This window comes from Danio aesculapii, chromosome 18 (genome assembly GCF_903798145.1).
Source record: "Danio aesculapii chromosome 18, fDanAes4.1, whole genome shotgun sequence".
NCBI classification, from domain to species: domain Eukaryota; kingdom Metazoa; phylum Chordata; class Actinopteri; order Cypriniformes; family Danionidae; genus Danio; species Danio aesculapii.
Window position 1 is genome coordinate 21077490 of NC_079452.1, and position 27297 is coordinate 21104786.

General features: G+C 34.3%; 1 protein-coding gene across 1 annotated transcript; it reads left to right on the plus strand.

The window, feature by feature from the left end:
- On the plus strand, positions 1-24496 carry shkbp1 (SH3KBP1 binding protein 1). The gene is made up of 20 exons (XM_056478759.1): positions 1-180; positions 1317-1370; positions 2716-2761; positions 2866-2939; positions 3024-3082; positions 4080-4160; positions 5658-5825; positions 8225-8315; positions 8396-8586; positions 9319-9434; positions 9536-9623; positions 9862-9978; positions 10705-10875; positions 12916-13071; positions 16102-16198; positions 18013-18197; positions 20721-20847; positions 22714-22922; positions 23022-23172; positions 24097-24496. The coding sequence occupies exons 1-20, from the start codon at positions 134-136 to the stop codon at positions 24389-24391; spliced, it is 2523 nt and encodes an 840-aa protein (XP_056334734.1). The 5' UTR covers positions 1-133; the 3' UTR covers positions 24392-24496.
- Positions 24497-27297: the final 2801 nt, after the last annotated feature.

Below are 27297 nucleotides of genomic sequence, written 5' to 3' on the forward strand. Positions count from 1 at the left end.
CCCTGCAACATCCGCTCTTTCGCTGTTTCCTCACAACGGCGAGCACAATTAAATAGCTCTTATCATGTACTTAATATTAATACATAAACAAGTTTACGATAAAATATGAACGTTTTGTCTTAAAACGATATTCATGGCGAGGATTGGAGACATTATTCATCTGAACGTCGGGGGGAAAAGGTTTGTATTAAGCCAACAACATCCTGCTGAGGCAAACCCAGACTTGATTAACTTCATACAGTCAGGAACTCTTAACGTTATAGTGAACTCTGGACACTTCTTTAGACTTAGCGTAGACTTTAGATTAGAGTCTTTTTAATGAGTTTATGTTATTTATCACACTTTCTGTAAGTCAGCAGACAGTGATAAACATCTGCATACCTTCACATTATATCCTGTCTTTATTGAGGTAAAGTTGGCTTTATGTTTGCACATTCGGACTTTCTCCTTAATATCATGTTATTGAAGTATTCCTTGCAAATTCTTGATAGGGAAATCATATTAGTAGCCAATAAATACGTTACAACTTTGTTTACAGTAATCAAACAGTGCTAATGTTGCTATAATGTCATACTTGCATATTGGATTTCAGACCCAATATTCATATTAGCCTGGTAAACAGTGTAAAGATCGTGTCATAGGTTGTGACTGAATGAATGTGCGAATATAAAATGAACTTTACCTCAACCTGATCATTGGATAAACATTTTCTCTTTTTTATTGTGTTTTTATTAGTTTTTATAAACATAGCATACACATAACATTTACTTAGAATGGTTACATTCACTAATAAAGAAAAATAGATGAAAAATAATAATAAATAAATAATAATAATAAATAAATAATAGTGACAGCTTTAAAAAAAGATGATATTCATCTTATTCGTTACAAAAGAAAAACGAAAAATAGATAAATAAATAATAAACTCCGATTAAAAGACAATAACTACAACAAAGCCCCTGACAACAATTCAAAGATCAAGTAAATATGTTTCGATTAATGCCCAGGAATGTTGGAAATCTGCAGTCATTTTCATGCAGTCATATATATATATATATATATATATATATATATATATATATATATATATATATATATATCTGATTCAGCCTCTGTGTCCATTCTGTCTAAGTAGGCCGGCGGGTCTTCATCCAGTTCACTGTGATTATCTTACATTCCAAAAATACGTGACCATAATCCTCCCCTTCTCCACAATCTCTCCATTGCGATATGTGCCCTGTGATATTTAAGAACTATCAAATTTGGCGACCACTAATGGAACTAAAGAACCTCATCTCCTCATGTATTGTGTGCAGGTTCAGTACCTCCAGACAGACTCTGACATGGGTTCCTGACTCCTTTTTCTCAAGGTTTGTGTTTTTCGGATCATAAAAGCTAAACTAGACTTAATCACTTGCAAACTTTAGTTTTTTTGATCGTATTTAAAACATAAATTATGTTTCAAATATTGACTTTAAATATCCATCCATCCATCCATCCATCCATCCATCCATCCATCCATCCATCTATCCATCCATCTATCCATCCATCTATCCGTCTATCTATCTGTCTATCTATATCCATCCATCTATCCATCCATCCATCCATCCATCCATCTATCTATCCATCTATCTATCTATCTATGAAGTAACGTTTCGTCTTCATATAAGAATCAATGTGTTCATATAAAAATTAAATCATTTTTTTTGAAAATGTTTATTAAAGAAAATCTATGAAAATTGTATGAAATTATTTTTATTGCATTTTAGATGCTTAAAAATGTGTTGCTGACAAATGGGTAAACCCTGGTGGTTTAAGGATGTAAAATGATAATTAATTAGTATTTTGAGCTTATTGCACAGTAAGTTTCTTTATAATATATATATATATATATATATATATATATATATATATATATATATATATATATATATATATATATATATGTATATACATACATATACACACACTCGCTATCTGTCAAAGGTTTGTGGTCAGTAGGATTGTTAAATATTTTCGAATAAGCTTCTCCTGCTCACCAAGGCTGCATTTATTTAATCAAAATACATGAAAAATGTAAATTGTGAAATGTTATTGCACTATAAAATAACTGCTCAAAAGTAGTTTATTATTTAATTTACTCATTTATTCTAGTGATTTTAAAGATGAATTTTCAGCTTCATTACTCCAGTCTTCAGAGTCACATTATCCTTCAGAAATCACTCTAATATTAATTATTATTATTGTTATTATTATTATTATTATTGTTGTTGTTGTTGTTATCGTTGTTGTTGTTGTTATTATTATTAATAATGGTAATAGTAATAAAAGCAATAATGACTGGAGTAATGATTTCATTTAAAACCACATATAATAAGAAAGCACTTATTTAAAATAGTAAGAAATATTTAAAATTTTTTACATTTAATAAATGTCGTCTTGATAAACTGAAACTTTTTCTTTAAAAAAAAAACATGAAGGAAAAAAAACTGACCCCAAATTTGACCGGGAGTGTACATCTCATCTCATCTCATCAAATAATTCTTGCTGTAAATACGCCTGGCCAGAGTTTTGACTGTATATGGACTTTTGAAATGCTGAATGCTGTATGTCATAAACCTTCTGTATATACACATTGGTCTTATTAAGATCAATCAATGTGACTGATTTGTCTAGCTGTATAGCTATATAACAGTATTTTTTTCATTCGTCTAGTTTATTAAGTGGAAGGATATCAACGCTAAAAGATGAGACTGGAGCGGTAAGTTTTACTCACTTACATAAGCTAATGATAATGAATATTTCCTTATATAAATGCTACTCCATGAGACATCTCTAAATGTTTTAATGTATTTGTCTTTCTAGATATTCATAGACCGAGATCCGTCTCTGTTTGCTCCAATTTTAAACTTTTTGCGCACTAAAGAGCTTCATCCCAGGTAAATATTTTGTATACATCATGTGTAGCCTGTTAACTGTGATGATTTAACGCTGAACGTATTTGTTTATTTTTCTGACCATAGATCCATAGATGTCCACTTGTTAATACATGAGGCAGAGTTCTATGGGATCACACCACTGGGTAAGATAAGGCTGGGATTGGGTTATTCTGATGGCTTTAAAACACAATTGATATATTTACTCTGCAGTGCATTATTTATTCGTGATTAGGGCTGTCCCATTCGTCTGGCCATTAATGGTTTAAGAAGAAAAATCACTAGTGAATTTTAAAGTGAAAGGCCTGCATTTGAAGCGGTGTCAGTGTTTATGTATTTCCCTTGTGCTTTTTAAAGGAATTGCTGCAACGTTAAATAACCACAATTAGAAGGTTATTTAATAATTAAAATGTACATGTAGTCATTTAGCAGACGCTTAGTGACTTACTTTGATCAAAGGTAACTCCAAATACATCCAATAATACTAATAAATAATAATAATAATAATAAAAAAGCTATATTTTTTATTATAATAAAAACTAAATTAATAAAGGCCAATATTATTCACGACAGGGCTACCTCTGGTATTGTCTTTCTGTTTCCAGTGAGGAAGCTGTTATATGTACTGTGAATAATTATATGTATACATAAATGCACCATAAATGCATCATAAAAATCTCTAAAATAGAAGATATACAAGACAATTTGCATAATAAATAATAAAATATAATATAAAATAATATTATATTGTATAATGTATATTGTAAAAATAGACACACATGTATTTATTTATTTATTTAATTATATTTGTGATGATTATTCTAATCATGTTATTTATTTTACTTTATTATTATTTTTATTATTATAATATTTATTATGTAAATGCAAACTTTTATTTTTGTATGCGATTAATCATTAATTAATTAATAATTCGACTACACTAAAATAAAAATCATGTCAAAGCAGCTTTACAAAAGGTGCACGTTATTATATTAGAATCAAACTTGTGATATATTGTATGAAGTCTATGTATATAACACATTTTCAATGAAGTGATCTGATCATTACAATAATTCAGAACCGTTAGTGTAGTGTGTGTTGCTTAAGACTCTGTGTGGTAAAAACAATGATTGAATATTACAGTGCGGAAGCTGCAGTTGTGTGATGAGTTGGATCGCTCCTCCTGTGGGAACGTGTTGTTTAATGGATATCTGCCTCCACCAGGTACAGAAAACACACATCCTTACACGGTTTAGTAGCAACACAGTAGAGCTGGGTAGAAATGCATTAATCTCGATTAATTCTTTTCCATATTGAACCATAACAATATATATTTCCATATCAGTTGTTAATTCTTCCAGATTTAAAAAAGTATCCCAACAACGACTGAAGCCACAAATTAGAGGGTCCATTAAATAGCATAACCTATTTTCAGTGGCCAATGGATCACACCGAAAATTCGGTGCATCTCTAATATCAACACACTTCTAGATTCCCATCGTTGCACATTTCTGCTGTATGATTGGCTCTTAGATCGATATAGAGTAAAAAAGTCCAGGGGTCTGTTCTTCGTCTGTTCTTCCGATGACTCAGTTAGCTGGATTTGGATTTTGATGATTTGACATGATCCAGGATTGTTTCGTTCTTCAAAGCTCATCTGAGAGTTGTTGTCATAGCAACAGTTCTGGTAGCTCAAACCTGGTCGGGAGCAGGCTCATTTCATATGAACAGAATTAGATCGGGTCAGTTCAGGCAAAGATAATACTGAAAGTATGTACTAAATGCTGATATTTTCTTACAGTTGTTATATACACTTGGGAAAATAGTTTATATATATAAACAAATGCAATCTGCGCTCAGAAATAAAAGTACAAAGACTGCCACCTGGTGGTTCAAAGAGAAAATTTATTGATATGAACTTTTTAGATGCACAATATTCGACCTTTTAAAAAAAAGGATAGGCATAATAATTTATTCAGTCATGCACGTGTTTTGACCGCTAATATGCCGGTGATTAACACCTTTACCGATATCAAAATGCTTTTTGATGCAAAATTAATTTATATAGTTATTCCTTACGCAGATTAAAAAAACTTGAGTAGGCCTATGTTACTATAATAAAGAAAATCTTTGCTAAATGTAGAACTAAATACATTGACAATGAAATAGATGATGAATACTCTCGACACATGAAAGTGTAAAGCCTGCAGCTCACAACAAAGGTGGAAAGTTATTGCGTATCATATTTAACAAACCGTTTACTACGAATTTGATGTAATTTTGCTCACATGGATAATTGAATATTAATCAGATGATGCCTGTGCCGTCAGCCAATCGTTACATTGCTGATCATGATTTCGAGGATCGATTGGTCTGTCCTTCACAACACGCACAGCGATGTCAGATCAGTCCAGACATTTAAATCTGATTCGTTTGAAACTTGTTTGAAGAACCAAATTAGCCAGAGATCAGTTATCAAGATGACAAGATCCAGGATCTGCCAAATCATCTCAGATCATTTAAGCGAGGTACGAAGAACAGACCCCAGAGCTTATCATTGTTATTGAGATAAATTTGATTGAGATTCGATATAATATTGTTTATCGGCACAGCCCTGCATCACAGCATCTGTCAAACGATTGTATTGTTATAGTGTGTGTGTGTGTGTGTGTGTGTGTGTGTGTGTGTGTGTGTGTGTGTGTGTGTGTGTGTGTGTGTTAGTGTACCCAGTGAAGCGCAGAAACAGGCACAGTGTTGCGGGTCCTCAGTTTATGGGCGGTCGCTCGGGGCCAGTGGAAAGAGCTCCAGTGAGGAGGAGCAACACGATGCCTCCTAACCTGGGCAATGCTGGCATTCTGGGCAGAGCTGCTGTGGAGGAGAGAGTGCCAGGTCTGATTCTATTCTATTCTGTTACATTACATTACATTACTGACTTTTACTCAGTTCTATCCCATTGTACTCAATGTTACCTAATTTAATTCTGTACTAATCTTTACTCAAGCTTATTCTATTTTGTTTTATTCTGTTATTTATATTCAGTTAAGTCCCACTTTACTCTGTTCTGGTCAAACATGCTGTTCTGTTTTGCTCATTTATACTTTATTTTACTCTGCCTGTTTATACTCTGATTGCTCTATTCAGTTTTATTCGATGTATTTACACTCAGTGTAGTTTATTTTACTGTATTCTAATCTGTTTTCATCTGTAGTGTAGTCATTTATGCTTTGGTTTATTCAGTTTTATTTCATTCTATTACCGGCGTACTTCGCATGTTTCTTTATGGTTGTTTTTTTCCATTTCTTTTCTGGTTTATTTTATTTATTTTGTTTTTAATCAGTTTAATATCATGTTATGTTTTTTTATTATGTATTATTTATTGGTGTTGATGCTTTTTGTTTTGTTTTAGGTTTCTAATCGGTTCTAATAATTTTAATATGATGTGTTCTGTTTATTTTTGTATTTTGTTTTATTTTGCTCAGTTTAAATGTTCTGCTCTTTCAGTTCAGTTCATTTTACTCTGTTGTGCTCTACTAATTTCTGCTCTGATTTGTTCTATTCTATGTCATTTAGCTGTACTCCATTATACTACTCAGATCTGGTCGATCACTCATATTTTATGTGCTAATCATGTTGTCATTTGTTTCTTTGTACTTTACTCAGTCCAGTTCTCTTTAGGGATCCCACACTCCTTAAAAGTGCTTGATAGTACTTGAATGTCAGACATATGGATTCAAGGCCTGGAAAGATCTTAAAAACGAACAAAAGTCCTTAAAAAGTGCTTGAATTATGTTTAATATGAATTTGATGGTGTTATTTCAGCAATTGTACTGTACTGCTCTCAAAAACACAACGAAAACATTATAAATTCTTCATTTAAAAATTGTACATTTAAATTTTGTACGAGAACTTGGACAAATAATGCACATTTGATTCAGAAACCGCATTCAGATATTTACAGTATTGACAGTAATTGTGAAACAAACATCACTACTTTTTATACACACATTTATGTAACAACATACTTTACATGCCAATTTAAGCCACATACATTTAATTTATGCCACATAAAAGCTGCGCACATAACGTATATAGTAATATACCTGTACATACACTTGTCAATTTGTATATTTGCATTCACTATTTACTTACATATTTTTTGTTCTGTCTCTGTTATTCTGTTGCACTGTAAAAGCTTATGTCACCATAACAAATTCCTCCTATGTGTAAGCACACAGTGCTCAGCATATATAAGTACACCCCTCACAAATCTCTTTTAAATTCATATTTTTAATAGGAAGCTGTACAATATTATATTTGTGCATATACATTAGATTAGATTGAAGCCAAATCTGGAGGTTATCTAACAAAATAACTTACGATAACGCTCCAAAAAACTAGCACACCCAAATTTATATGTTATAGAAAAATATTAAATACAAATTTACAAAAGAAAAAGAATCCAGAGAAGCAAAAAAATTGAAAAGTTTCGTTGAAATTTTGTTGGTTGTAATTTTTTTTTGTTGCAATATTTAGCTTGAATTTAATTATATTATCTTTCAATTTCTAAATATGTTCTGTGACTAAAATATTATTTTAATAAATATATCTGTTTAATAAATCTGTTTTGTATAAATGCATCCAAAAACATTACCTTCACTAAGAAATGGATCAAAATATTCACTTTCAAAATGGGGTGAACTCAATTTTGCTGAGCACTGTACATGTCAACAAAGGTCTTTCTGCTCTGATCCCATCTTCTATTGGATTCTGTAAATTTTGGTTAAGGTCTTTGAACATGACTGTTTAAAACTGTCCATTTTGAAAATTACTCTTAAGTTTTAATGTAAATATTAAGTGTAATATGTTAAGTACAGTAAGGACTTTCATGGCACTACATATGCTTGGGTATGAATTACAAAGGTGCTTGATTTCAAATTAATGGTGCTTTAAAAAGTCCATGACAGTGTGGGAGCCCTTTTGGATGCCACTTTAGTTTATTCCTATTTTCTACAGTAAATATAATTATTTATTTATTTATTTATTTTTTATAATTATTTTTTAGGGGTTTTCACCTTTATTGGGATAGGACAGTGGAGATTTTACAGACAGGAAAGTGTGGGGAGCAGAGATAGGGGAAGGAGCGGCAAAGGGCCTTGAGCCGGGAATCGAACTCAGGTCGCCGTGAACACCTTGGTGCTATGTGTCGACGCACTAACCACTAGGCTATTGGCGCCGACAAATATAATTTTTTTTTTTTGATAATATCTTGACTGATGTGTGTTGTTCAGGTCCAGTCTCTGATCCAGGCCTGGTCAGAATCATATGTGGTCATCATAACTGGATTGCGGTGGCCTATGCTCAGTTTGTGGTCTGTTACAGGTACGGTTCTGCATCATTTCACACATCATCAATATTAGTGATTTTAGATGTGCACTTCTTAACTGATCATCATATTTTAGGGTTAAAGAGTCTACGGGATGGCAGCAGGTCTTTACAAGCCCACGGCTGGACTGGGTGATCGACAGAGTGGCTCTTAATGCCAAAGTCATGGGCGGCTCATTAGGAGACAATGATAAGATGGTCGCAGTGGCGTCGGGCACAGAAATCATACTCTGGGCAATCTGTCCTGATGGAAACGGCAATGAAATCGGTATGCACTAGAGATGTTTTATGCACCTACTTATAACTGAGAAAACCTTGTGCAATGCTGAGTGTGCTTCAAGCAGGTGAGTGGGCTTGACAAACCACCTGTAGTGGACACACTCTTTCTGGTATGTGTAATTTCTAATTATTGATTATGAAAACTGATTATATATGATCAACTTTTATCTTTGCCATGATGACAGCACATAATATTAGACTAGATATTTATCAGGACACTAGTATTCAGCTTAAAGTGACATTTAAAGGCTTAACTAGGGTAATTAGGGTAAAGTTAGGGTAATTAGGCAAGTCATTGTATAACAGTGGTTTGTTCTGGAGACAATCAAAACAAATATTGCTTAAGGGGATAATAATAATGACCTTAAAATGGTTTTAAATAATTAAAAACTGCTTTTATTCTAGCCGAAATAAAACTAATAAGACTTCCTCCAGAAGAAAAAATATTATAGGAAATACTGTGAAAATTTCCTTGCTCTGTTAAACATAATTTGGGAAATATTTAAAAAAGATCAGTGCCAAAACTGGGATTAATCTAGCAAAATAATTTAAGAAAATATTATAAATGGATTTTAATTGACTGTTTTAACTTCATCATGACTGTATCTGCTTTGGTACTGAAGTCAGTACTTGCTTTCCTAGTATGAACTCAATTCATAATAATTCTATTCTTACACAGATGTTAATGCGTGATGTATTGAGTGTTTATTGTGGTCTGCAGGTGTGTTCAGTCTGAATGTACCAGTGGAGGCGCTGTTCTTCGTAGGAAATCAGCTCATTGCCACGAGCCACACAGGCAAAGTGGGCGTCTGGAACGCCGTCACCAAACACTGGCAGGTAAAGCAGGCAAAACTGTTCATGCTTATGAGTAGAGTTTATTAATTTCTTATAACTGAGGAAATTCTCATTTTCTGATATCGCCACCTCTGTTTCTACAGAATCAGGATGTGGTTCCCATCAACAGTTACGACACTGCTGGATCTTTCCTTATTTTGGGATGCAATAATGGATCTATTTACTACATCGGTAAAGTGACCAGCAGACCTTAGTAACTGAATGTCTGTCAAGTTTTGAGTTGAAAATAAAAACATTTAATTTCATTAATTGCGTTAATGGCATTGCCACAAGCTTAATAAATATAGCTATTCATTATAAATCAATTACTTATGTAAAATGATATACTGATAGACCGTTTTAAGAAGAGATGTGCTTTAAAATATTCCCCTTTTTCAAATGCAATTAATAAAATGACTGTGTCTTTCAGATGTCCAGAAGTTTCCATTGCGGATGAAGGATAATGATTTGCTGGTGACCGAACTGTATCGAGATCCCAGTGAAGATGCTATTACTGCTCTAAGTGTCTACCTGACGCCCAAAACAAGTAACACTCCAGACTCTTATCTTATAACATACATTACTTATGAGCTAGACCAGTGTTTCCCAACCCTGTTCCTGGAGGCACACCAACAGTTCATGTTTTGGATGTCTCCCTCATCTGACCCATTAACTTCAGGTTTTGGAGTCTCTTCTAATGCAGAGTTTCCCAACCCTGTTCCTGAAGGCACGCCAACAGTCCACATTTTCATCCTCTCCCTAATCAAACACACCTAAAACAACTCATCAGAACATTAGAAGAGACTCCAAAACCTGAAGTTAATGGGTCAGATGAGGGAGACATCCAAAACATGAACTGTTGGTGTGCCTCCAGGAACAGGGTTGGGAAACACTGAGCTAGACAATATACCTTGTGTAGTTCATAATTTGATGACTTAATTTTCTATGAACAGTTTCGCTTAGAGGAAAACCCTTATATGGAGCTGATGTGGGCGTGTATTATGCAAATGACTAATCTCACGCACGAAGAACTTGTAAATGAGACCCAATGTCTTAAGGGATCTGATGATATTGAAAATATATATGTATTTTTTTATTCCATACAAACTTAAAGAAATAAGAACTGTTCAGAAGAAAAATGTAACTGGAAATACTATGAAACATTTCCTTGCTCTGTTAAACAGCCTTCAGAAATATGTAAAAAAAAATGTACATTTCTCAAAAGGGCTGATAATTGAGCCCTCAACTGTGTGTGTGTGCTCTGTGTGTTTAGGTGATAGTGGGAACTGGATTGAGATTGCGTATGGCACCAGCTCAGGCACAGTGCGTGTGATCGTTCAGCATCCAGAGACGGTGGGATCCGGCCCACAGCTCTTCCAGACCTTCTCTGTTCACCGCAGCCCCGTTACCAAGATCATGCTCTCAGAGAAACACCTCATCTCTGGTGAAACAGCTCATCTCATCATACACACTATTGCTCTTTCATGTGAAGGATATATAGCGAGAAAAATATTACGTATAAATAATACCAAATATTTGCTATAATCCTGTTGAATTGTGTATAAATTATTAATCATTTGGTTACCCAGATTTAGGAATCACAATTGTACTCTTCCTGGTCGAAAAATAACACTAAGTTGGCGCCAGTGGTGTAGTGGTTAGTGCGTCGACACATGCACTCCGGTGCTCACGGCAACCCGAGTTCGATTCCGTAGTCCTATGCCCTCTCTTGGCTCCCCACACTTTCCTGTCAATACTCCTATCCATTTAAAGGTGAAAAAATAAATAAACAAATCTACTTTTTCAGTAAATCATTTAAATTATTTGTTCCCCTGTTTGATTTAGCATTTGAGTGAATTTTGTGAGAAAATGAAAGGTGCAGGATGTAAGTTTGACACCCAGTGGTTGAACTCGGTATTGCACTCCTGGATCAAAACAAACGCAAGCGCAGGTTGCCAGATTGAGGACAGGAGCGAGTGATTTCAACCGTGTTCTATATAAAAGCAACGGCACCCGATAGAAGGAATATTTCTATTAAAAGGAGTTTTAGTCCTAACCAACACCTCGAATTAAAATTTTAGAAACGGCTTCTGTTTCTCACAGCTGAACAACAGAAAACTGAATAATAACCTCAGGTACACCTCATGTGCTTTATTCAGTGTAAATGCTAATAATGTGAATTTGAATGCCATTTTACATTACATTAATTGCCATACTACTGAAAGCAGCAGCAGATAGTTCAGCTCAGATCTGGAAAATAAAATAAACCCTTAGAAATTGAACTTTAGAAGTAAACACATATTTAGTGATTCAGCATGTACATTTAATAATGTTAAAGAGGGTTAATATGTACTAATTAGATGATAAACCTTACCATTTCGTGAGTAAGTGCCTATTCTGTGCTTCTGAATGGCTGTTTTTGTCGTGTTTCGTCTGGTGCAAACAGCCAAAATGCTCATTACTGAGTATCTCATTACGAAGCGTGTTGTTAGGACATGTGGTTACAATATAATCTGCTCACCTAATGTTTACACTCGTAATATTTATCTCATTGCTAATTAAAAACCTCCTCATGTGGAACTGAATCTGCCACTGTCCACTGGAGGTCACTTTTCAGTCATGGACGCATGCTTTCAGAGCCTTCCTGACTAAATGAATGAATGAATGAAATATGCAGTTTTCCATCAAGGCGTGCTGAAATATAATTGGCTAAACTGGCATTTGGCCAGTTAAAAGAACCAAAACAAAGACAGACGTTCCAGCATGTAATGCACATTTTCAAAGCAGAATGTCTGCCTTCAGCATTGTTTTTCAGCTAAACAAGAATGTTCACTGAGCATGTTTCTGAATATCTGCACACATATAATAGTGTTTTTATGCTTTAGAAGAGTCAAAAACATACACACAGCAGCTTTAATATTTAAGCAGTAATTGATATAGTTTTTTTCCAACATTGAAAACAATGGAATTTGTTTTAAAAAAATGTTTTATTTTTTAATTAATGCAATATTTAGAATAAAGACCATTACAGTTCTGCTATAGTTGCATGAGATTTAATTCAACAGTTTTTACATTGCAAAAATCCACAAATCTTTAAAACGGCTATTATGACCATAAAGGGGAAATAAGTTAAATTGTGAATCAATAATAGGAATTATAAGTAAAGATTAAAGCGATAATTTACAAGAACTAAAAAAAACCTCATAATTTTCTTAGCTTGTCACAAACCTGTTTGAGTTTCTTTCTTTCTTTGAGCACAAAATATGAGAAATGTTGAAAAGAAGTTACCAATGACTTCAGTAGAGTTTGCTTTTCCTCTTCTGGAAGTTAACCAGTTTCCAGCTTTCTTAAAAATATCTCCATGTATGTTCAGCCAAAGAAAGAAACTATTTGAGGCTGAGTAAATAGTGAGTAAATCTTAATTTTAGGGTGAACTATCTCCCAAATTTTAGGGTGAACTGACCCCAAATCTTCTTGTGTGCAGTGTGTGCAGACAACAATCACGTGCGCACGTGGACAGTAACGCGCTTCAGAGGTATGATCTCCACTCAGCCTGGCTCCACTCCGCTGACCTCCTTTAAGATCCTCTCCCTGGATGATATCGATGGACACGCGGGCTGTGCTGCTGGAACTGAGATCGGTGAGATGATCAGTCTCTGAAATAACTGTATGAAGCTGTCATCATCACTCTGCTAAGACTGATTTACACAAATGTGACGTCATGGCTGTGCTGCCGGATGTGTAGTCTTTTAGGTTTCTTTTGAAGCTTTGAAAGCAATGCATTAATTTTGTGCACAGGCTTTTGCATTAAGCACGCAACTGGCTTGGAAGTATAAAATAGAGCCTGCATTACCTATTTACACATTAGACCTATTTTCACGCTTCCGGGTGTCTCAGTAGCAGAAGGCGACATAGTTAGGAAAACTTAAAGCGCAGTGAATGGGAGAATACAACAAATATTTTTTTATGATTTTATTTGCTCAAATAATAAAGTAAAATCTCCACGATGATGTTAGAAAGACTTTCAGTTAAAGGAAAAAATAGTGTGAGACTGATGACGGCAGCGAGAGGAGAGAATAACGTCAAATTTCCTGTCCTGTCCCATAGACGCTGCATTAGAAACCCCTCGCACAAGAGGTAATTGGATTTTTCGTAATATGAAGCAAAGATGATATACTACACACAGAAATACATATAAATGTTTATACATTTTTTTTTTTAAAAATAAGCGCGTCGACATATTGTGCAGTAGCACGTCAGGGCGTCACGAGTTCGAATCCAGGCTCGAGGACATTTCCCTACCCTACCCCCCTCTCTCTCTCCAACTTCGCTTCCTGTCCTAAATACTGTCCTATCTAATAAAGGCGAAATGGCCAAAAATAAATCTTAAAAAAAATAAAAATATTAAAAACGTTAAAGGATTCAAGATGCTGATGACCATTAAACGCAATATAACAGGCTTATGAAAGGGTCCATCCAGTGTCGTCCAAATTTATCCACAACTTATTTGTTTTATGTATAGTTAAATTCATTCATTTAGCAACTCCACTCTCTGACTTTTTTGGTTTTGTCCAAAGTTACTCCGAGTCGCCCCCTATTTTTGCGCTACAGTAGTTCCCACAGGTCAAGAGTTTCTGGAATATCATGGAATTTTAAAAGGTCTGTTCCAGACATTGAAAGCCAGGGAATTATATATATATATATATATATATATATATATATATATATATATATATATATATATATATATATATATATATATATATATATATATATATATATATATATATATATATATATATATTTGTTGTGCTTTGAACTTTAGTTTCCATTTATTTATTTATTTATTTTTATTTATTTAATTTATTTATTTACCTATTTATTTATATTTATTTATTTATCTATCTATCTATTTATTTATTTTTATTTATTTATTTATTTATTTACCTATTTATTTATTTATTTAATTTATTTATTTATTTATTTTTATTTATTTATCTATTTATTTATTTATTTTTATTTATTTATTTATTTACCTATTTATTTATATTTATTTATTTATTTACCTATTTATTTTTATTTATTTATCTATTTATTTATTTATTTTTATTTATTTATTTATTTACCTATTTATTTATATTTATTTATTTATTTACCTATTTATTTTTATTTATTTATTTATTTATTTACCTATTTATTTATTTTTATTTATTTATTTATCTATTTATTTATTTTTATTTATTTATTTATCTATTTATTTATTTATTTTTATTTATTTATTTATTTACCTATTTATTTATATTTATTTATTTATTTACCTATTTATTTATTTTTATTTATTTATTTATCTATTTATTTATTTATTTACCTATTTATTTATTTATTTATTTTTATTTTATTTATTCAGAAAGTTCAACTAAGAAAAACAACATATAGTAAACCTACATAGAAATTACGGTCATGGTACCTTTCTTATACATACTCATTTATCCTAATTTTAAATGTCCCCAGAGATTATCCCAATTATATGCACTTCTCCCTCATTATTCAATCTCCCCAGCATACACTCATATGATGCAATTTCAATCATCCCATTAATCTACTCTTTCATCTCTGGTATTCTGGGACACTTCCAATTACATAACATCATCCTAGCAGCTGTAATGCATCCAATCTTGAGAAGAGTAAAGGAGTTTTTACCTATATTAGGTGTTACTAGTTTGTCACCCAGAAGGCACAGCTGTGGCTCCACAGGTAACCAGCCACTCCTCTGTTACTCTTAAATTTGTACACCAGAATAGGTAAACTAAGCAACGTTTCCAGATCATGTGTAAACAAGTATCCCATTTCCTAGTTTGCATTTATCACAATGTAGTTTTTTCCTATTCCATATTTTTATACCAAGCTGTCAAGTATTATGGTTAGGGATTTTTTTTTAGCTCCATTTAACTCCTTACATGCTCATTATCTGGAAATCCCATTCGTCAAATGCAGTCAACAGACTGTACCTGTTAACTGAGGCAAACATATCAGGATAATATACATTTTAAGAGCTGTAGATGCAAAATAACCACCACCTAAAAGTCTGAGTGTTAAAAGTAGACGGCAGAAAAACTAAATATTAATTTTGTCAAACTCAAATCAGGGTATGAAATATGGGAGAGAGGGAAGACTTCAAAACCACCTCAACATTAAGTACCTGAGGTTTTGGAGAATTCATTCATTCATTCATTTTCCTTCGACCTATTTATCAGGGGTTGCCAACCACCAACTATTCCAGCATATGTTTTACACAGCGGATGCTCTTCCAGCTGCAACCCAGTACTGGAAAACACCCATACACACTCGTTCACTTTGGTCAATTCATCCAATTGACCTATAGCGCATGTGTTTGGACTGTGGGGGAAACCGGTGCACCTGGAAGAAACCCACGCCAACACGGGGAGAACATGCAAACTGCCAATGCCAACCGGGACTCGAACCAGCGACCTTCTTGCTGTGAGGCGACAGTGGTCACCACTGAGCCACCGTGTTGCCAGATTTTGAAAAAAATAAATAAATTATGCGTGAAAGTCTGGGAACTTTATATTTATATTTGCCTTAAAGTGTGAACCCTGTTGTTGTTATTATATTGGTCTTAAATAGATGAGTGGTGTGTGTGTATGTACAGGTCCGTATGGTGAGCGTGACGAGCAGCAGGTGTTTATCCAGCGTGTGGTTCCTGACACTGATAAACTCTACGTCAGACTCTCCTCCAATGGGAAGAGGTCAGTTTTTATGTTTAATTCATGTTTTCATAGATGGCTTGCACTATATCGTAGCAGTAAGTGATTGTAGGTGAAATAGAGATGCTCCAATTTAACAGCCAGGAAACCAGAACTGATACTGTTTTGTTGTTTTAATTCTGTCAATCTCTGCTTTGCACTTGCATGCAATTTAAGTCTGCACACGGGCTTCATTAAAATACTTGTGCATTAGTTGATTGTGAATTATATTTTGAAGTTATATATTTAAAGAGCCCCTATTATTCATGAAATAGGGTCATATTTTGGTTGTAAGGGTCTCCAATACAGTCTAATATGCATGCAAGGTCAAACAACACTGTCATGGTCTTATAATCTGCATTTATTTTTACCTAATTATCCCAGCGACTCCCATATGAATCGTTCAGGGATTCATTTGTTCCCAAACCCCTCCTCAGCACGAAGCTAATCTGCGCTGATTGGACCGATGACAGCCTGCTGCGATTGGTCGACACCGACAGCCTTCAGCACGAGCCCAGCAGCTAATTAACAATATAAAAGTAGTCACAGTGCACACACGCTTCATAGTGTAAGACGTGGATTTTGGCTGACAGTGGGTGACTGTAAATACAGACGATGGACTAGAAAATACTGACGACTAACTATTTTATTGAGCAAAAACTCCAACAACTGGCGAGGAGATCTCCTAGCCCGTCACACTCTACCTGCTCTTCACACACACACACACACACACACACACACACACACACACACACACACACACACACACACACTATCCTCCTCCTCAGAGGACACAACACCAAAACATTCAAAAACAGAACACCTCACCTCGAACCTGAGCTGAACTATTTTGAAACTTGACCGTTGCATGTGTGTAGGAACAGCTGACGATCCGTAAACAAAGCGGCACGCGTTGCGTTTTCAACGTGGCTTTACACGCGATATGAGAATATAAAGAGTTAACCTGATACAGTACACGTGGTTAAAAAACAACTAAATACATAATGTGCAAGCTAGAGTAAACAAGGCAACAATTTTAATCGCACTTACTTACACTGGTGAAATGGGGGAAGAAACAGATGCAGATGCACTGATCCATGTTCTGACATAGTCCATCAGTAGACTCTTCTGATCCTTCCTTTAACAAACAGCCGATGAAGTCTTCTTTGTAAGCGTGTAGTTTCCAGAAGCACTGCACAAAGCTGGGCTATAATGCTGAGGTATTTTTGCAAAACTAAACCTCAACCACTGACTCTTCACAGTTTTATCTTTGGGTAGAGACTGTCAATAATATCCATCTGAGCACAGCGTGACTTCATTCGACCGGTGTGGGGAGAAATCGGGTCCCCCCTGTGTGTGTGTGTGTGTGTGTGTGTGCGTGCGTGCGTGCGTGTGTGTGTGTGGCTTTTTTTTGTGTTAGTGGGCGGGGCCGCATGTTTCAAATCTCCCGGGTTTGTGCATGCAAATACTGGGTGGGGCTTTTGTTTCGTAGCCACGTCATCATGAAACACCTAATGACTCGTTATCAAGACGACTCGTTTGAAGCACTATGAGTCGTCGACTCAGATGAATCTATAGTTTCAAATCAATAGTTGAATTGATTTGATGAATCAATAGTTTCAAACACAGTACACTTACAGATTTAAGCCTTAGCTGGATATTTGACTTCACTTAGAGCTGTGTTACACACTACATGGAAGGGCATTTTCAAAAACCCATAATATGGGTTGCTGGGTTGCAGTGTTAACCCCTTTACATCAGCTGGTGAGTCTGACAGCATCTGGGACTGCGCTCAGTTTGGTCTGTGTCTCCTGCAGGGTGTGTGAGGTGCGTTCAGTGGACGGCACCTCCATCACAGCGTTCGTGGTTCATGAGTGTGAGGGCTCGAGCCGCATTGGCTCTCGGCCACGCCGGTACCTCTTCAGCGGACACAGCAACGGCAGCATCCAGATGTGGGACCTCACAACCGCAATGGAGATCGCCGGGAAAGTGGATATCAAAGGTCAGCCTCAGATTAGATTAGATTCAACTGTATTGTCATTACACATGCACAAGGTATAAGTTATAAAGTGCAATTATGGAAAAACTACGGGTAATATTTACAGATGGATGCACTGTGAACGTTATATACAGGTTGTGTTAAATATGGACAGAGATTTACAATAGATTAATATATGTACAGGTTGCTATTAATAATCAATAATTCAGTGCATCACACCAGGGATCCCACACTTCTTGAAAGCACTAGACCAGGGGTCACCAATCTCAGTCCTGGAGGGCCGGTGTCCCTCCAGGATTTAGCTCCAACTTGCCTCAACACACCTGCCTGGATGTTTCTAGTATACCTAGGAAGACCTTGATTAGCTCATTCAGGTGTGTTTGATTAGGGTTGGAGCCAAAATCTGCAGGACACCGGCCCTCCAGGAACAAGTTTGGTGATCACTGCACTAGACTTTCAGACATATAGATTCAAGGCCTGGAAATTGCTTAATAACAGACACAGGTCCTTGAAAATGCTTGTATTAATTGAAATTAAATTTGTTTATGGTATTATTTCAACAATGGCACTCGATTCTCAAAAGCTGAATTAAAAAAAACAAGAAAATGTTAAAGAAGGGAAACGAACAGGGAGAAAAAGCTCAGTCATGAAGAAATTTCGTTTTAATTGATGGGTACAATTAGCACAAACCACTCCCTGAAATAAATTACAGTCTTCTTTCACAAACCAGAAAACATTGTGAGATTTGGGAGGAAATTAAGGCTGCGAGCTCCTCAATGTAAGCTCACCTCGCTGATGTCTCTTTTCTACCTTTATACATGGGGATAGGCTGCTGTAAATATTTACGTGGAAAATAGCATTACAGTTAAACCAAGTTCAGTGGCGTGTATATATACAGCTGAAGTCAACTATATTAGCCTGTGATTATTCATTATTTTATTTATTTATATATTTTTTCAAATGATGTTTAACAGAGCAAGGAATATTTCACAGTATTTTCTATAGTTCTTCTGGAGAAAGGCTTATTTGTTTTATTTCAGCTAGAATAAAAGCAGTTTTTAATTGTTTTAACCTCCTAGGGCTTGAGTGTCCACATAAGTGTGTGACGGTTGTCATTTAGGTTTTTCCTTATTATGGTATGAGCGATTGTGTGATTGGATGACAGCTGTCAGCTGATTCAATGCTATTTAGAGCGCCTTGGTTGGCTCTCTCTCTCTCTCTCTCTCTCTCTCTCTCTCTCTCTCTTTCTCATTCAATCCTGGTCACGCAGTCAGCATGCAGGTGATTCCGGGTCACGGGGTAATGCTGACTGTGTGTTTGTAAGAGAGCGCGCTGCGTAGGGGTTTACTTGTCCGTTTTTGTAAAATAATATGAGTTTTCATGCTAGTTGGTCTTATTCCGAGGGAGTGGCAGAGTTCCTTGAAGTTAGGCGCGGCATTAAAAGTGCGATTGTATGCTTGTGTGTTGATGCGGACGTTAGAGCAGCGACATTTAAAGGGAGAGTTCATTATTTTTTGGCGGAGGTTTTGTTTATGAAGCTCATTTTAGCTCTTAAATATCTATTTAAAATACTTTGAGTGTTTCATATTTTGTTGCAAACATACAGTGTCATCCTGCGACTGTTTTGCAGAAAATGAATTGTCCTAAACGCTATTTTTAATTGTCAGAAATGAGGGAAAAAATGTTTTTACTCTCTGAAAGTCAAAGCAAGACTAAATAAGCAAGACTGAATTTATTTTAATGCATATTTAACATAGAATTTGATGTTAAATATGCATTAAAATAAATTCAGGAAAAAGTGTTTTATGTCAATTCGGTCCACGAGTCCACATATATGGACATCATTTTCCTCTAAAAGTACATCATATCAATAGATGATACTTACATTTTTATTCTAATTAGATTCTAATAAGCCCAAATAGCAAAGAGAAATAAAAAATGCATGTAAAGAAACACCTTGGGCCTTAAGAAGGTAAACCCATTTTAAGGTCAATGTTATTAGCCCCCTTTAGCAATATTAGTTTTGATTGTCTCCAGAATAAACCACTGTTATACAATGACTTGCCTAATTACTCTAACTTTACCCTAATTAACCTAGTTAAGCCTTTAAATGCCACTTTAAGCTGTATAGAAGTGTCTTGAAGAATATCTAGTCTAATATTATTTACTGTCATCATGACAAAGATAAAGGAAATCAGTTATTAGAAATGAGTTATTAACACTATTATGATTAGAAATGTGTTGAAGAAATCTGCTCTCCTTTAATTGGGGAAAAATATTCAGGAGGGCTGATAATTCTGACTTCAGCTGTGTTTATATATAGATATATATATGAAAAATACAGACATTTGAGAAGGAAAAAACGATGTGATGGTGGAAGGTATTTATTGAGTCATAATCAAGTCTTGTTTTTTCCACAGTGAAGGATTGTGTTATATATGCAGTAAACATTGCAGTTGTTTAACCCAAAACAGCTGCTTTTCTCCTGTGTTATTGCTGATGTGTGTGTGTTTGTGTGTGTTGCAGCTCTCGGTGGACCCACTGAAGAGGAGCTGCTGGAGCTGCTGGACCAGTGTGATCTGACTCTGACCCGAACACCCGACATGAGCCCTGCCGCCTCGCTCACACACTCCTCACGCAACTCCACCTGCAGGTACACACACACACACACACTTCACATCTCACACACACACTTCACATCTTAAGGCTGATTTATACTTCTGTGTCAAGCGAATGCGAATGGTCCGGCGCAGCCTTTGCAGCTGTGGTTGACGCTGACAAAATGTAACTACACATCGTAACGATGCGTAGCGGTAACTCTGTGATTGGCCAGCTTGGTATCGGTGATGAGCGTGGGCGGTGCTGAGAGCCGTGAGCCTGATGGAGTGAGTGTTTACAAGTGTGGAGTCCCGTGAAGGAGCTCTAGATGGAGACTGTTGTTTTGTGTTTACCTTATGATTAAAGTTGTTGCTCGTCCGCCGGCTCCCACCTCTGAATGGGTGAGTTTGAGCTACTTCTACATTAAGGTAGCATTCAGAAAAAACAAAACACCTGTGAAGAAACTCGACACAGAGGAACGTAACCTACAGCCAGCTAGTGTTTCAGGAGGGTGATTGCAGAGCAACACAAACAGCGTGCAGAAGTGCTACGAAATGAACGACTACGCAAGGCAGGCGCCGTTTATCACACACACACACACACACACACACACACACACACTTCAGTCTCTCTCACAGATGCATGCACATACTGCATAACCAATAAATTTGTCAAATTTTATGAATAAAAGCAAATATTTGTCCAAAATCCTTAAACGAATAATTATTCTGACCTGTTTATTAAAATATATAAAATAATCAGGGATTGTACAAAGATTTTGACAAGCTAATGTTTTACTCGAGGATATTTTTAATGACTTCATTCATTTTCTTTCCGGCTCAGTTCCTTTATTAATCAGGGGTCACCTCTGTCAGGGCCGGATTAACCAATGGGCATTATGGGCCCCTGCGAGGGGGGGAAAAAATGCCGATTTCAGAGTGTCTATTTAGGCTAAGTGCTAATAGAGCACCTTGTTGGAATAAGCTAGTTGAGTGATTCCCGCCAATCACTGTTTGATTGACAGAGACAGCATAACTAAAGGGAGCAGTAATCAGCAGTGTGAGTGGTGTAGATCGTAAAGCACATGGCAACATGTTTTGACACGATCGATCGTGAACCCGGTTCAAATCCAGCGTCTGATAACCTCATTCTTCGTTTCTCCCCTCACTACACATCAGATTTTGCCTACTCTTCATCACGAGGAAGACAAGTAGGAATCATTAATAATAAGTGTGTGTATTATGGAGGACTCAGATTCATAGACCTGGATTGGAGAGGTGTTAAACCCAAATCACATGCATTATAAGATTAAATAAACATTTTAGCACTGCTTCAGTGAACTTGAACAAGTATATTAAAATCCATTCATTTGCACTTGTATTAGTATTTGTTTTTTCAAAGTATGCTCTAAAATAAGTTAAATCTTTGTAGACTAGAAATATATGTGCTGTATATCATATATTTAAAAATGCGTGCAATACATTATAGGTTAATATTATTACAAAATATGATATTAATCTTATTTTTTAATTCAACTATAGGGGTGCGGCCGGGTAGGGGGGCTACCAGACATTGTGCCCAGGGGCCTCTGAGTTCTTAATCCGGGCCTGATGTTAAACAATGTGGTTTGAAATGTTCACGTTCTTATTTCTTACATTGTTTATTTAAGGTTAAACTATTATATTTAGTTTCTAATCTTTTATTTTGATATGTTATTGTTGTTTTATATTTGTCTTCCTATTTCCCCATAATGCCTATTGGTTAATCCGGCCCTGTTTAACATGTAAACACACACACACACACAGGGTCACTGTGGTAGACGGTAGGGAAGCACACAGTAATCTCTCTCTCTCTCACAATTAATTTTGATTCATATATAAGCGTTTGTGTTTGTAATGTGTCTCCGTCTCTCTCTCCTCAGTCTTCAGTCTCAGATGAGTGAAAGCGGTCGAGCTGCGTCTGGTTTTCGGGCTGCGGTTCCTCTTTCTGGAAGTCTTCCTCGGCAGCCTCCTCTGGTTCCTCTCAATAATAAACCCCGAGATCTGCCATCTCATCTGGGTCTCAGTCAGTCCTCCATCTCCTCCAGCAGCGGGAGCAGTCCTCATCCCGGCCGAGAGAAGGAGCGGGACGGTAGGCCTGTGCAATTACTCCAAATTCAGTTTTTAAGTAGCCATGATTGAAGTTATGAACAAACTGATGGTGATTACAATTTTCCCCATAATGGAGCAGCTCTACGTGACGGGCTGCTGTCCATCCGCAGAGGCAGTTTTGTGGAGCGCTGTCAGGAAAGAGCCAAGTGTTCGGACGCCACCACAGGTTTGGACCCGAGCAGACGCAGTTTAGCGGTGTGCAATGAACTGGAAGCTCGACTCGGCCTCAGGTGGGGCTGTGCAATATCACAATATACAGTTGAAGTCAGAATTATTAGCCCTCCTGAATTATTAGCTCCCCTGTATATTTTAAATTTATTTTATTATTAATTTATATTTTATTTTAATTAATTTATATTTATTTGTTTTATTTCGAAAATATAAATAAATTTAAAAAAAAATATTAAAAAAAATTAATTAATGAAAAATTAATTATAAATATATATTATATATAATATAAGTAAAATATGAATAAATAAAAAATTAAATAAATAAATAAATAAAAAGTAAATAAAATAAATTATAAATATATATTATATATAATATAAGTAAAATATGAATAAATAAAAAATTAAATAAATAAATAAATAAAAAATAAATAAAAATAAATTATAAATATATATTATATATAATATAAATAAAATATGAATAAATAAAAAATTAAATAAATAAATAAAAAGTAAATAAAAATAAATTATAAATAGATATTATATATAATATAAATAAAATATTAATAAATAAAAAATAAAACAAATTAATAATAAACTAAATTAATAAAAGTAAATAAATAATAAATATATATTTTATATGAAATATAAATAAATTTAAATTAAAATAAACTAAATAAATTAAAAATAAATTAATATTTATAAAAAATAATTAATAAAAATAAATAAAAATTAATTATAAATGTATATTTTATATATAATATAAATAATTAAAAAATAAAATTAATTAATAAAGAAAAAAAGAAAATATTCATTAATAAAAAAAATTATTATAAATAAATTAATTAATTAAAAATAAATTAATAAATAAAAAATATACATTTCATAGGAGGGCTCCTAATTTTGACTTTGTCTGTATATCCTAATCAAAGTATGAGATGACTTGCTTAGTGATATAATATTTTAATATATATTTATATCCCCCAGCTCCAGCCTCAGGATGCCATCCTCATTCTCCGCTCTGCCGGCTGCATGTTTGTCCACACCTTCATCATCTTCATCTTCATCATCAGCGTCTATGAGAAGAGCAGCTCCTGCAGCCGTGAGTCCTGCTCCTCCATCACTCAGTCCCGCCAGATCACACACTCCTGTCTCCGCACGCCGACCAATCAGCTCGCCCACCAGCGACAGTCCGGCCAATGACAGCACACCAGCGCCAGAAAGCCCCGCCTCTCCTCCTGCCACCAGCCCAAAGCCTCACATGAATGAAACCAGCTTTTGAAATCCGGCAAGAAAACATTTCACATTCAGAAACTAATGCTGAATTCTTAATAATGCATTCTTTGTAAATGTGTGTGTGCGTGTGTGTGTGTGTGTGTGTGTGTGTGTGTGTGTGTAAAGAAATAACTATTGTCTTCTTTTAAAATGTTGTTCTCGGTATCAGATTAATGAACACAAAAACATGACACATGAATACAAACTTATGCATAAACATGTATATCTCTATTATTTATATTTAAGTGTAATAACATAATGACTAGAACAGAATTTACATCATTTAGCTATGGGGAAAAATAAGAGACCATTAGAGTGTTTTTCAGAATGTATAGTTTTTAGTTGTGTGCATTACATCCATAACTATTATTATTATTATTATTATTATTATCATCATCATCATCATTTTGCTTTTTACTGTAACATTCCTTCCTAATTATAAATCAAACATTGCCATTAATTTTTATGACATTATTTTTGTCATTGTTGTTTTGATAATAGTAATATAATAAAAATAATTTACAACACCAAAAATAATAAACAACAACTATTATTATTATTATTATTATTATTATTATTATTATTATTATTATTATTATTATTATCATCATCATTTTGGTTTTTACTACAACATTCCCTCTTAATTGTAAGTAAGACACTGACATAAATTTTTGACATTATTATTACTATTATTATGATTGCTGTCGTTGTTGTAATAATAGTATAATTTGCAACAATAACAATAATAATGATGATGATGATAATAATTTACAACAACAACAATAATAAACAACAACTATTACTATTATCATCATCATCATTTTTACTGTAACATTTCTTCCTAATTATAAATAAAACATTGCCAATTTTTGACATTATTATTGTTGTTATAATAAGAATAATATTAATAACAATATAATAATTTACTATAATAATAATTAACAACAGCAATAATATTAATAATAATAATATATTATTATTATTATGATTATTATTATTGTTATTATACTAATAATAATAATAATAAACAACAATAATAATTGTTATTATCATCATCATCATTTTGCATCATCAACATTCCTTCCTAATTATAAATAAAACATTGCCATTAATTTTTTACATTATTTTTGTCATTGTTGTTTTGATAATAGTAATATAATAAAAATTATTTACAACACCAAAAATAATAAACAACAACTATTATTATTATTATCATCATCATTTTGGTTTTTACTACAACATTCCCCCTTAATTGTAAGTAAAACACTGATATTAATTTTTGACATTATTATTATTATTATTATTATTATTATTATTATTGCTGCCGTTGTTGTAATAATAATATAATTTGCAACAATAATAATGATGATGATGATAATAATAATAATAATAATTTACAACAACAACAATAATAAACAATAACTATTACTATCATCATCATCATCATCATCATTTTTACTGTAACATTTCTTACTAATTATAAATAAAACATTGCTATTAATTTTTGACATTATTATTATTATTGTAATAATAACAATTAATAATAACAATAATAACAACGATAATAATAATTATTATCATCATCATTTTGCTTTTTACTTTAACAGTCTCATAACATTTCTTTCTAATTATAAATAAAACATTGCCATTGATTTTTTAAAATTATTATCATTATTGTAATAATAATGATTATTAATAATAATAATAATAATAATAAGATAATTATTATTATCATTATTATAATCATCATCATTTTGCTTTTTACTTTAACAGTCTCATAACATTTCCTCCAAATTATAAATAAAGCATTGACATAACTTGACATCATCATAAATATTCAAATGTAAACAAACATGAGCATTTGTACCTAACACCATCACCTAAATATTGCTGAGAAACCTGTGAGAATCCTGAGAGAACCTTTTCTGATGCTCTTTTATTTGATTATGTGTGTGTGTGTGTAAAAATGTGTACCTAATATGCTTTATATTTGTCTTCTGTTGGAGCAGTGTTTTAAGTATCCCGCCGTGCCTTATGATATCGAATGCAGAATAATGAGAATGTCAAACATTGCCTGATAAATAATCCCATTCCCTCAGACTCTGAACGGAAAAACACAAGATGTCGAAGAGCAAAGGGTTTTATGCAAATGCTGTTGACACTTGTTGGATATTAAAGTGAAGGCAGGTTTGTTTTATCATGTTTGTGGTGTAACTCTCAACTTAATATGCAGCTAACAATCCATGAAGAGTCAAAACACTGTGGCCAGAAAAACATTCTTTAAGCATCAGCATCATGTGAGGGGGTGGGGCTGTGTGTTTAGCTGTCCAATGGGAGATTGAGGGGGTGTGTCTTCCTTATTTCCTCCCTGTTTTATCTTGACAAACTATCTGTAATATTATGCAAATGTCAGCTCTAATCTTCAGGTGTGATTTCCACATGTGGGTAACAGTTAAACTCCTCCCCTTCCTCTTGTTTGTTGGTGATTTAGTGCGTCATGCTGGTTGGTTTTGCACTGCGTCATGACGGTACCCCTGAAATGGGCGTGTTAGTTTATTTTGAATGGAAACTTTAGTAATATTTTCAAATATATATATATATTGTGCTGGGGGCGATGCAGTGGGTAGTGCTGTCGTCTCACAGCAAGAAGGTCGCTGGTTCGAGCTGGGTCAGTTTCTGTGTGGAGTTTGCATGTTCTCCCTGTGGGTTTCCTCCGGGTGCTCCGGTTTCCCCCACAGTCCAAAGATGTGGTGAATTGGGAAGGCTAAATTGTCCGTAGCGTGTGAGTGAGTGTGTATGGGTGTTTCCCAGAGATGGGTTGCAGCTGGAAGGGCATCCGCTGCGTAAAACATGTGCTGGATAAGTTGGCGGTTCATTCAGGTGTGGCGACCCTTGATTAATAAAGGGACTAAG